At 50.9% G+C, this 12,611-nt stretch overlaps 1 protein-coding gene across 1 annotated transcript; it reads left to right on the top strand.

The window, feature by feature from the left end:
* The first annotated feature begins 5,096 nt into the window (after window positions 1-5,096).
* On the top strand, window positions 5,097-11,802 carry LOC100902123 (helicase ARIP4). The gene is made up of 10 exons (XM_018639256.2): window positions 5,097-5,199; window positions 5,300-5,526; window positions 5,661-6,522; window positions 6,664-7,175; window positions 7,313-8,168; window positions 8,324-9,426; window positions 9,521-9,752; window positions 9,879-10,156; window positions 10,290-11,541; window positions 11,675-11,802. The coding sequence occupies exons 1-10, from the start codon at window positions 5,097-5,099 to the stop codon at window positions 11,800-11,802; spliced, it is 5,553 nt and encodes a 1,850-aa protein (XP_018494772.2).
* The last annotated feature ends 809 nt before the right edge of the window (window positions 11,803-12,611 follow it).

Raw genomic sequence — 12,611 nt, 5'->3', positions numbered from 1 at the left:
TCTTGATTTTCTCGGACCAGTTCCGGCTACTTCCCCATCGGAGGGGCCTGGAAACAGGTCCGGGAAACAGGTCGTAGAATTCGTTTCGAACTCGATTCCAGCTTTGGGGCATTCCCTCCTGAAGGTCTTCTGAAACTTGCAGCCGTGTTCCCTCGATACTCTTCCGATCGTAGGAAGATGGGAATCGCCCTCCGCCAGCTCAAGACCGGAAGGTGGCAGCTGGGATGCTGTTCCTGGAACTTCGAGGGTGGAGAAGCCGATTGCGGTCGTGCTTGTCCGAATGCAGATAAGGCAAGCCAATGTATGGGACCACGTTTCAGATTTCGGACCCCTGCTCTATCCCGATGCGGGTCTTAGCCTTCTCTCTAAATCGGCAGGAATTCGGAGAGTAGCTCTTCCTCGCCATGAGGAAAGCGTGCGACTTGGCTGATGGGACAGGCGGTCAGTCGATTTGAACAGTCTGGCACTGAGCTTGACGATTCCCCCAAGACATCTGATGAAAACACTTTGATTGAAAGAGAAGCGTTCCTGAAACTGATTTTCCTTGATTGCGTCAACTATCGTCATCATTTAAGGGACGAGACAAAGTGCCCGTACAAGCATTTCTTCTCCACACCACCATGCTTTTGTGATTAGTATAACAAAGGATACTTCTATCCAGCTAAGTAAAATAGTCAATTCACGGAGCTATAAATTTACGCGCAGTGATTACCACTACAATTATGCAATCTGCGCGGAAGGGAGACTTCCAAGACAATTTCAGAGATATTCATCTGGAGAATTCCGACACTCCCGGAAATCCAAGGCGAGATTTTCAGAAACTGATTCGGCAACTCTGAGGAGGTCTTCGTCAATTGAAGAGAGCGCCCTTCGCGATCGTCCGACTCCAGAGCAGCCTCAGTCCCCTCCTAGCCGGGGACCGACTGGGGAATCCCCGGAAGCAGGAAACTCACGACGCTTCTGAGCGCGAAAACGATGAACATATCCTTTTCTCAAAAACCCATCTTGAACATTCCCGATGAGTCAGAAATATGCGCTCCGAGCTGGTCGCGCACATGGGAGCGAGTCGTTTTTAGCCAATTGTGTATCGTGTTTCGACCCTGTTCTCGCAAACTCGAATTCATAATCTTCATGGATCCTAAAAATGGGCACACGGGCCGTGCCCTGTTATCGGGTGGCAGAGCCTATGATGAAGAAGTCTAACAAACTTCGAGGGCGGGGGGAAAGAGGCTTGACCCTGCGGAGGAGTTGGAAGAAGGGAACTAGTATGAATGACCTGTATCTGTATGAAGAATTAATGATTCCTCTCGGTTTTTAGTCATTTGATAGTCTGACCGACGGATCCATTGAAACCGCCTGCTCCTAACACAGGTAGTGGAGCGGAGACCGGAAACCCTGCGCTGACTTCGTCTGATGCCCTTGTCTCTCTTTTCGCAATCGTCCGCGGAATAGTTCTCCGTGGATAGAAACCTTCGAGACCTCAAAGTTCGATACTGCGAGATGCGGAGCGTGGGCAAGGCACCTCTGCCTATGTCCTCGCGGTACCTTCAAGCATGCCGACCAATCATGTAGCTGAAACCAGCCGCTACGGCAAAGTCGAAACGGCAGTTATTTCCGCGCATATTGGGGCGCATTCTCCCTTCGAGTTATGAACGATTTTTGTCCTTTCCGGAATGCCGCCGAGCAATAGCGTATCACAACAACCGAACGATTAAACTACAGAAATCGGACTAGCCTTATACAGTCCAACAAAGCCCAGGACCCGTTCTACGGCTGCTAAACCAGTAGCTTTGGGGAAGACATCTCATTCTACTCGGGCATTACGTCTGTGAGCGTTCGTCCGTGGATGGCCGATAGGCTTTGACTCAACCGCTCTCTCCGAGCGAAACTCATCACTTATCACGGGAGAAAGGACGAATAATCTCCATTTCATGCCGAGCGAACGGGACCATACCATTCTCGAAAATCGAGGCGGTGGAGTTCGACTGCTCGACTCACGCATCAGTTGCCCCTCAAGTCGAAAATATTCTTTCCCCTCCTCAGCTCGGATCAGCAAGGTGCGCCCTTGAAAAAAAGCTCAGCAGTTCCTTTCGGCTTCCGGTCATTGAATGCGTCGGGACTCACACCGGAGTCTAAGGCGATATCCCACCATGGGGACGACAAAAAAATTGGTTCGATCGCTCCGTTTGCGTTCGTGTGTGAGAATTCACATGGATCGCGTCGGAAGGAGACATCTCGATGTTTTTGATTGATAGATGTCTTGAGTTATATATGATCTACATACATGTCTAGATAATGTGATGGAATTCTCAGGGAGCCGATTTCGGTGACACGACTGCGTCACTCCATGCATTAGGCGCATTCTGCAAGGAGATGCTCTTCCGCGGGTTTGCTGACCAACGTTGATGTTTAGAGACTATCACGACCGCAGAGCATATTTCGGGGACTTTTTAACCGGAATTAGTGGAAATCGCGTGGATCTGCATGAGTCGGAGCTAGGGCTCGAATGTGTCGATTCAAGCATTGCGCACATGTTTCATGAAAATGCATATTTCGACGCTTGACAGTCCGATCCTTGCCAAACGTCCCAACCAGAACCGCTCGCAATATGCACTCGAAGCTCACTTACAACGCTGAAAGTTCGGAAATCAAATGCCTTTGGTAATGTTCTACAATCGGTGAGTCTAGCTCTTTGATGTAGAACAATGATTGGTGGAACGCGATTGCCGATACAGGAGTGCCGGACTCTTCTATCGCCGGATGATCAATGTCTGGCAGCTTATTTTCGCTTTTTGCGTGCATATAGCGCGCGACCTTATACCAGTGTATATCTGCACGCACGGTCCCATGTTTCTTATTGTTAGTGCACGAAATGACGCAACCGACTGACAAATCAGCGGTCGAAATCGGCTTAAGGAAAGCACTGTCGAGCCCCTGTCATGAGCCCCTGTGGCGATCGGTTCATGCAGAGAGTTGCTTGGCGCATTAAGGATTCAAGCCTCAAGTACGACTGAAGAATAATAGCAGTCATCGCATCATCACGATTCTCGAAGGCTACCATTTCCCGGGGGCTCCCACTTTCCGGAGCATCGGACGCCACGCTCGAAGGGGTGCATCCCCAGCGATGGAACATTTCGCTCTGGGGAGGAAACCTCCGAGAAGAAAACGTCGACAACTGCTGCGGATGGAAAATTCCATGTCCAGAAGGTTCCGCATGAAGCATCCGCCTTTGTGATGACGAATGTAGATGGTGATTGCATGCTGCCGCCACCGATGCGAGCCCTTGAACGCAGAGTCGCCGTTTACTCTATTTCTCGCTTGCTGTAGAGTATTGCGATAATATTTCGCGGCTCTCGTGTTTTCCTCATACAGCGAGAACTACAGGTCATTGGGGTATATCCCGCATCCCGGCAGTAGAGGACAATGCCCAAGAGCCCAAGATGTTCAAAAAAGGCGCCCCGTCGCTCCCTGACTTTCGGCGATGCGTCTGCTCGGGGTCGTGTTTAGTAAATACAACGCCATCTTGGTAGACTGTGGACATTTTATTAGTTGCAATTATTGGAGAGTTACTCTCGAACTCGAACTTGGACGTGGACCACCGCGTGGTCATTCATCGAGTTCTCAAACGCACCCACCGCCAACAGAGTTCGAACCGAGTGCATGAAGCTTCGGAGACAGGTCTAGATTAGGATGCAGTCGCTGTGAAGGCCTCTCTCGAATTCCTGGAGTTCGGATGCGCTCACCGATAGTAAAGCGCTTTCGATAATGAGCCCCCCCGACATCGGTGAGCAACTAGAAGTGTATGCTGACTGGAACTCGAGAACTATCGGAAAACAAGTACTTCACGAGGTCAAGGGTTATTGACTTTTGAGAGAACTTCTGACAACTGTCCACACACACACAAACACGAAGGCCGTGCCAGATCCATGAACCGACGCACCGCGAAAACAGTCTCGCGGAGAACTATATCGATGATCGGATAATCAATTACAAAAGATACTGAGATTCCTGCTTGTTTCTGCTGTCGCGGAGCGTTTCCTTATTGTTCCCTCGAGCTAATACCGAGATGGGGCAGAGGCTTCGGTGGTACACCGTGTATCTCAGTCAGGAGTCAGGAGATCGCCAAGCGCAAAATCGGATCTCTTTTGCCACTGCGAATGGTTTCCCGTTGTTGGTTTGGATATATTCGTGTCGAATGCCGATTAGGATCACCGATCTCTGCGTCGAGGCTCCCATCCGGAGCTGAATTCCATCCCATATCAGCGGGTATGGACCTTCGCCGTTCCCGTCAGAGGAGCGTGCGGTTGTATCCCCCGTCGGGAAGAAGACTTTTTCCCCGTCGAATTGAGCTCGGGCTCCGGTATCAGAAGTATACGTAGAATCGGGAATGATGGAGGAAACACTGGGGTACTCGGAGGCCAGCTAGGCGAAGTTGCTGAACCGGGACGTTTGAGTGCGGCTGTTTATCCGTGGGGAACGAGCGAGAAGCGGTTCGTTTTCTGTCACTTTGTGCGCTCAACGCCTCGTGGCTGTCGTACCCTGAACTTTCCAGAAATATTAGGATACTCCGAAGCGCGCACAAAATCCGTTGTTTTGGTATCTATACTGAATCCTCACGGAAGAATAGGGATCGCGCTCTTTTTGACTCTCATCCCGCGTATATCAATTGGTGAGAGTGCGGCGGACGCTTTTGTGACTTGCCTCCTCGGTGTGTCGATGGAATTTCGCGGCCAAGTCACACCGGCTTATTCGTCATTGTTATCGCCTATCGCGTATTCGTCTTGGATTTGGGTGACGATTTGACGCTTCTGTGGAGCCTCATTGACTCCGATGAACAAGTAAAGGGATTGACGGTGAATTTTCCAGCCGGTCTCTCTGTGTCCTGGGAGATGATTTCTCCTTGTGTTCCGGGAAATCGTTCTCCCCGTATACTCTCAGAATGGGCACCGTGGAAGACTGCGGTCCCCTGAACGCTATCTCGAATTGCAGATTTCTTCAGCAAGCAGAAGGCCAACAAAGAGAGCGGATCTGAGATTAGGTTCTGGCGCATGGTGTCGCTTCCCAACGCGCACGGGGGCCGGTGAGCTCCGAGCTCGATGGCAACCCCTCCGTGGTTGGAGGGCCGGAATGCTGGTCATTACTCTAATTCCCTGAGCCAGCAAGCGCCGGTGCCGCCGACGGGACTGACTGCCCTCGAGCGTGAGTAAACCGATCATCATTCATTTCATAAACGAAGACGATTGTCTTCCGAGTCCCTCGACGAGCAGTCTTTGGGGCCAACCCGTGACGGTTTTTTCAGGTATGCTCGATTCGACGCCTTCTGGTCAGAAACCTGACCAGCTGCAGTCACGTTCGGGGGAGTCCCAATATTGTCAACCATGGACGACTCCGTCATCACAGCTGTCGTTGGACCCGCCGTCGTATTCAGCGCCGAATCAGTGGTACAATCCTGGGGACTTCGCTCCATATCCCGGTCAAAATGAGATCAATTACAATTATCAACAGCCTCTACCGACGAACTCGCGGGTAGGTTGTCCCTCCGTTGTTGTTGTTGTTCGGCCCTCCCTACCTGGAAAGAATCAATTTTCTCGAGTTTCGTTCGCCGCGATTATGATATCTCGATTCGGTTACGAAATTCAGCCTGTTTGCTTGTTCTTCAGTATGCCCCGCCCTCGAATCATCCGTTGGGAACTCCGGGGAACGGATCGCAAGTCCAAGAAGTCCCGAACCAATACTATAACTCACCGCAAATGCCGCAAGCGCCATCGAGCTCGGGCGTCATCAATGATCAGCCATGGTGGTTTCCTCAAGATAGCAGATCTTCACTTTCGAGCAGCTCGTCAAGTTCCCAAAGATATTTGAGTCCTTTCGGGAACACTGGTTACTACGAGCCAGGATATCCCCCACCGTCGCTCCCTCCCCAACAACAGCAACATTCGCAGCAGCAACAACAACAACATCAGCATGCGCAGCCGCCACAGCAACAACAGTCACAACAGCAAGCTCAACAACTGCCGCCGCAGCCGTCGCCGTCAATGCCTCCTTCGGCAGCCCAGTACAACCACAGCATTCCTCAGCAGAGTAACTTCAACAATGGAGCTCCGTCGCCACAAACTTCGTACCCGCAGCCTCCACAATTCGAACCATTTGTCGGGTATTCGAATTCCCTCCTTCCGCCGTCTTCGGCTGGACAATCGGGCGGTTACTACGATGCACCTCCGTATTGCGATCCTGGGATCTACAATAGAGGCCCGGTGAAAAACGAGCCAATCAACGCCTGTTCATCCTCCCAAAACCATATGATGCCACCCTTCGGTCAGCAACATCAAGCCCCGCCGCAAACTTACCCTGGAAACAGTGATTCAACAGTAGGTCAACAGCAATATCCCTGTACCCACAACTCCCAAATGTTGTCCCCAGCTCAACAGGCCGTCGAAGCACAGCCGGGAGCGCAGCAATCTTCACAAAGAACGCCCACCACAGCGTCCGATGCGAAGAAGCCCCGACGAAGAAGTCGGAAAGGTACGTGGCGATCGGAAGCGAGTGAGGAGATCGGCAAACTATATTCCCAAAAGTATTTCTGAATGATTCGAAAAGGTTTCTCTGCTCCGATTTTCCCTCCGAAAAGCTATCTGGTCTGACAAGCGAAAACATCCATTGCAGCCAAGGATGCTACTCTCCCAGAACGGCCCGTGCCCCAACAGCCTCAACCGGTGATGGGAAATCAGCCTCCCATTTCCCCGATGAATATGGGAAGCTATACCCACCCCATGGGCCCTCCGCCACCTCACGCTCTGGATCCTTATCTGAACCCATACGCTAATCAGGGGGGTTTCCCCCTCGACGAGCGTGTCCCGGTGACTCCTCAGCAGATGGCGAACTACCCGCCCGATCAATACATGCCCGTCAATCATCAACTAGGCAATAAGCGTCCAGGGTGCGACATGATGACAATGTCGGACTCCCCTTCGAAAAGAATGTCGAATCCCTACCAGACGAATGGCTTGATGGCTAACCCTCACATGATGAACGGAATGTATCAGCAACATAGACCTCCTGAAGCCCCTCGGGAAGAAGAAAATTCCAGGGAGGATCCTGCAGAGAAGGACGATTCCACTCAAGAATCGACAAATACCTTAGAAAGTGCCAAAACCGAGAACGATGATGATGACAAAGTAAGTCCCTTAATTTACGCTTTTGCCCCTAATCCGTCCCGTTCTGGGCTTTTGCCCCACCGCAGCGACCGATTGCCGTCCCAAGCGTGTTTTTCAAGATTTATCAAGAGCGATTGTCTGACACCGAGTTCTTGCAGGGAGGCTTAGCCGCGAGTAGCGAAAACTCGAAAGATCCCTATAATACTACGTCATCAGCGGAAAAAGATGATTCCAAGAAGACCGATGAGGAAGAGGAGGAAGACAAGAAATCGAAATTGCATCTCCGAAAAAACATCAAAGATATCAAAGACGAAGCGTCGCTCGATGAACGCACCAGAAACGCCCAGAGAGAGGAACAGGAGAGGATAAAGAGGTTGCAGGAGCAGAGAATGAAGGCGCTCAACTCCTTGAAGGAACTCCGAGGAACTCTGCCGACTCCCTACCAAAGCGAGGCGCAAACTGAAAATCAAGAGCAAGCAGAATTGCCCCCAGTTGTGAAACAGGAAGAGCCCTCACCGGCTGCTGCGATTCCTTCCGATGAAGAAGACATTGATGATGATGCGAACACCAACGCTACCAAAAAAGACGTGATCGATATCTCCTCCGGGGACGAGTACGAGCCCCGTGACAAGGACGTGATAAATGTCAGTGATGACTCCGACGACGACGAGGAGATCGACCTTTCGACGAGCATGCATCCGATACGTGATGAAAACGGTCGAGTTCTGATCAATGTCGGCCATCCCGACGACGAGGAGGACATTTTCATTGCCCCTCAACTCGCCCATATTATAAAGCCCCATCAGATTAACGGAGTTCGCTTCCTCTACGAGAATGTCATTGAGAGTGCGTCCCGCTTCAAAGTGTCGAGCGGCTTTGGATGCATTTTGGCGCACAGCATGGGCTTGGGGAAAACGATACAAGTCATAACGTTCACCGATCTGTTCCTACGACACACGACCGGGAGGAAAGTTCTGATCATCACACCCATCAACACCATCCAAAATTGGCTGGGTGAGTGAGAACGCAATCGATGCTTCCCGAGTCCGAGAATTAGTTTTTCTTCCATCGGAAGATCCTGACAGTTGGTCATTTCAAGAGGACAAATAATTCCGTGTAGAGCATGCCGTAGCTTTGGAAATAATATTCTATTTCTTCTTCCTTCGAAGCCGAGTTCGACAAATGGCTGCCGAAAGAGGACCAGGTGTACGTGACCCTCATAAACGAGGGTCATGTCAGACCCCGGAGTTTCCCCGTGTTTCTCCTGAATGAATCGTATAAAACCGCGTCCGCGCGGCATCGGATCGTCAGGGAATGGCATGACAAAGGCGGGGTCATGCTGATGGGGTACGAAATGTACAGAACGCTCGCTCTCAAGAAAGTCTACAAACCAAAGGGAAGGAAGAAGGCCACCGTGCAAGCCACCGAAGAAATTATGCGGAAAGACCGAGAACTGCTCGAGGAGGTGTACGAGGCTTTGGTGAACCCTGGACCGGACCTTGTGGTTTGTGATGAAGGCCATCGGATCAAGAACTGCAATGCGACAACGTCGTCCGCCTTAAAAGATATCAAGACGAAGCGGCGAGTGGTCCTTACCGGATACCCGTTGCAAAACAACCTCATAGAGTATTGGTGCATGGTAGACTTCGTGAGACCGTCTTACCTCGGGACGAAAATGGAATTCACCAACATGTTCGAAAGACCCATTCAAAATGGACAGTGCGTCGACTCGACGCCGAAAGATCGACAGTTGATGAAGTTCCGCGCGCACGTACTTCATTCGCTTCTGACGGGTTTCGTACAACGGCGGGGTCATGGTGTTCTCAAGGATGCGCTGCCTCACAAGGAAGAACACGTGTTTTTCATCCGAATGACCCCAATCCAGAGAGCTCTCTACACGGCTCTGGTGAAAGAATTCGTCACGAACTCCGAATCGGCGAACCCGCTGAAAATCTTTGCGGTCTGCTGTAAGATCTGGAACCATCCCGATATTTTGTACAATCTAGTCAGGGACAAGAAAGGTCTCCCTCCTACTGCCGTGATGGACCTCGACATCGACGATGGTGCTGCCGAGGTCGGAGAGTCCGGATTGAACGGCTTAGGATCTCGGAAGAGAGACGAGCTCGGCGAGGGAGGAGACCCCGACGGCGAAGAAGACCCTTCGAAGAAAAAGAGGAAACGAGGGAAGAAGAAAGACGCCGCAACTCCAACCCCCGAACAATTTCCCAAGCCTGTGAACGAGGACGAGCTCAACAAGATTTCCTACGAATGGGTAAGAGTGACACGAACGACCGCAATATTTTCTCTCCTCTCAGGACCGCTGGGATGCGGTACGGGTCTTATCGGCTCTCTTCGTTGACCCACAGGCGTACGAGTTGATGGCTGACTACAAAGCCGACGACATAACCAACAGTTATAAGATGGTTCTCCTGATGGAGGTACTCGATTCCTCGCTTCGGGAAGGGGACAAACTGCTGGTTTTCAGCCAATCGTTGCTCACGTTGGACCTCGTCGAAAGATTCCTCCAGATGAGAGATCTCCCACCCAGACCCGGTTTGAACTACACTGATAAATGGGTCAAGAACAGGACCTATTTCCGTAAGTTTTCATTTCTCACTCGAGAGCCAAGCGACGGGATCGATGCCCTCAATTTGTTGTCGGAAATTCTCTCTCTTTCCCGATCGGAGCTCCCCGAGAGAGGTCTAACGGACATCAATCTCTCAGGCTTGGACGGCGGCACATCAGGCCAAGAACGTGAGAAACTCATCAATGACTTCAATCACAATCCATGCGTGGCCTTGTTCCTCTTGTCGACGAGGGCAGGCTGCTTAGGAATTAATTTAATTGGCGCAAATAGAATTGTGGTTCTTGACGCCTCGTGGAATCCTTGCCACGATGCGCAAGCTGTATGCCGGGTATACCGCTATGGTCAGCAAAAGCCGTGCTACATATATCGCTTCGTCTGTGATAACTCGCTGGAGAAAAGAATTTATGACCGACAGGTGAGGTGATGAGAGCAAAATGAGGGAGACTCCCCTGTATTGCCAGAGAACTCCTCCGGCCCAGATCGACTGACTTACGTGTACCATGGAAACCATTAGGCCGCAAAGCATGACCAGACGTCCATCCTTCCAGGTGAACAAACAGGGAATGTCGGACAGGGTTGTTGATGAAATGAATCCCGAAGCTAAACTGACGTGGAAAGACGTATCGACGCTGATACAAGAAGACGAATGTGATCCGCCAGAAGAGGACTTTTCAGATAGCCACGAAAAGTTCAGAGATCCCATCATGCGACAGGTCGTGTCGGTGGCGTCGAGAGCTTTCACGAAACTGCCTTTCGAGCACGAATCGCTTCTACTCGATCAGAAAGATCAGAAGCTAACGAAATACGAGAAAAAATTGGCTAAAGCCTCATACGAGCAAGAGAAACGCGCAGCGCAACTCGGTGGTAGAGGAACCTACGGTTCCGGTATCACAACCATGAACGGTAGGGGAGCTTACGGGAGCCAAAAGTCGAGGTTCGACATGATCAGAGACCCCAAAACCGGCCAAGCGTTCCCGGCGTCGTTCACAGGTATGCAATCGAACGTCGGCACGGCGCTCATCCACAGCCTCATCAAGCAAGGTATGACTGTGCAGAAGATGCGGATCCCAAAAAGCATAACAATCGGACTCGCCAAAGAGCCCCCCATACAGCTGCAAGCCGGCTGCGAACTGTTCGTCATGAAAACCCCGCGAGGCGTCTACCTGAGACTGCCGTGTGAACGGGTGATTGCAATGCGGCTTCCTCAAACTCTGGACCAATTGTGCATGGCTCGGCCCAGTCCATTCCGGCCGGCAGCGGAGATCAAAAAGCCTGAAGTAATCAACCTCGATGACGAAGACGACGACGAGCTGTCGAACGACTTCGACGACTTGAAACCAAAACCAAAGGTGATCACAATCGAATCCGAAACGATCTCGAAGAACAAAGGTCTATACGACATGCTCACGAAGGATTACAAGTCTACGAAACAAGAAGAGGAGGACATTCTGGGCAAAATGGCCGCCAACAAAAATCTCCAGCTGCAAGTCGTCACCGAGGTGAAAGCGGAACGCAAGGCTCGCATAAAGATCACCCAGCGTAAGAAGATTGACAAGGAAATGGCTAAGGTGCAGTTGCTAAATGGTGAGTCGGCCAGTGTGTACGAAGGTGACTCGGATTCGTGTCGAGACAGAGGCGAAGCGAACTCGACCGAGGACGAGGAAGCGTTCGACCTGGGTTCGCTCAGCGGAGAAATCACCGTTAGTCCAGTGAAGATGTCCAACACTCGCCCTAACCGATCCTCAAGCAAAGACGAACAGGTTGATCTCGATGCTGACGAGGGCGCGCCTTCGAGCAACGGTACGCTCATTTGATGCATTTGATGGACGTTCCATTTCCAGAAAGTAAAAATTATGTTTTTGATTTTTCATCAATATCCCACAACCACCAGTCGGAAGATCTCACCGTTTCTTTTTCTCTCGATCGTCTCCAGAAAACTCTCAAGGTTCTGCATCCGACAACTCCACCGAGGTGAAACGAAACCCGCTAGCCATTCAGAACCTTGATGAAATGCTCGGAGGAACCAAATCAGCGCCACCGCCTGCGGCCACAATTCAATAGACTTCCGACATCCGGAAAATTCGAAGGCAGAAATTTCGGATCAGGAACGAGAGAGAAAGGAGCATCCATGGAGCTTGGACTAATTGGAGAATCTACTGCTGCTAGGAAGCGGATTGAGAACGACCATTGAGTTTCCAGTTCGGTCGGGAGATTGAGGTCGACAATGTACATACGAGTGTACATGATACAATTATTATTTATGGAACTATTATATGTTCATGACTTCGTAGAGAATGTCTCCGGCCTCTTCCCGGCATCGATCGTATTCCCGTTTAGTCGTTGGCATGAATCTGTGCAAACTCAGGCCGCGGAAGCGGATAGACGCGGTTCGAAGAAAGTATATGTTCCATGGGAGAACGATAATCTCTTGTGTACTATAGTTTGTCGATCTAGGAATACAATTAGGACAATGAGAATGGTTCAGATACGAAGTCCAACGGTGTTCGTGTAAATCTTTAAGTCGCTTTGTAAATAAATTCTAGTGGTCATGTCATCTCTCGGAGACTGGCTTCATCATGTCGGGACAAGGGAAGATGCAATCTCGAACGCACGATAGGGCGCCAAGAATGATTTTTTCGGTTCAGGATGGCGGAGTCGCGGATTGAGCTCCCGAGATCACAGGAGTTGCGGCGATCCCTCGACGAATTGCAAGAGGACGGGAAAAATATCGAGACGATATAATCATCAGAATAATCATTATCGCGGCTGCCCCAAGTCCAAGCAGTGAGCTGTGTGCTGCTTGCTGTCCTACGAGGCTGATGATGAGGGCTCGAAGCCACATGTAGGAGCACATCTTTCATCGTGTCGCA

Source organism: Galendromus occidentalis, unplaced genomic scaffold (genome assembly GCF_000255335.2).
Source record: "Galendromus occidentalis unplaced genomic scaffold, Mocc_1.1 scf7180000077428, whole genome shotgun sequence".
In the NCBI taxonomy this organism is placed as follows: domain Eukaryota; kingdom Metazoa; phylum Arthropoda; class Arachnida; order Mesostigmata; family Phytoseiidae; genus Galendromus; species Galendromus occidentalis.
The sequence above is the reverse complement of the archived record's forward strand: the minus strand, read 5'-3'. Positions and strand labels throughout refer to the sequence as shown.

Coding starts and splice junctions, on each gene's coding strand:
- LOC100902123 (XM_018639256.2), top strand. CDS start 5,097: ATGGCAACCCCTCCGTGGTTGGAGGGCCGGAATGCTGGTCATTACTCT. Junction 6,523..6,663: donor CCGACGAAGAAGTCGGAAAG/GTACGTGGCGAT, acceptor CATCCATTGCAG/CCAAGGATGCTACTCTCCCA. Junction 9,427..9,520: donor ACAAGATTTCCTACGAATGG/GTAAGAGTGACA, acceptor GTTGACCCACAG/GCGTACGAGTTGATGGCTGA.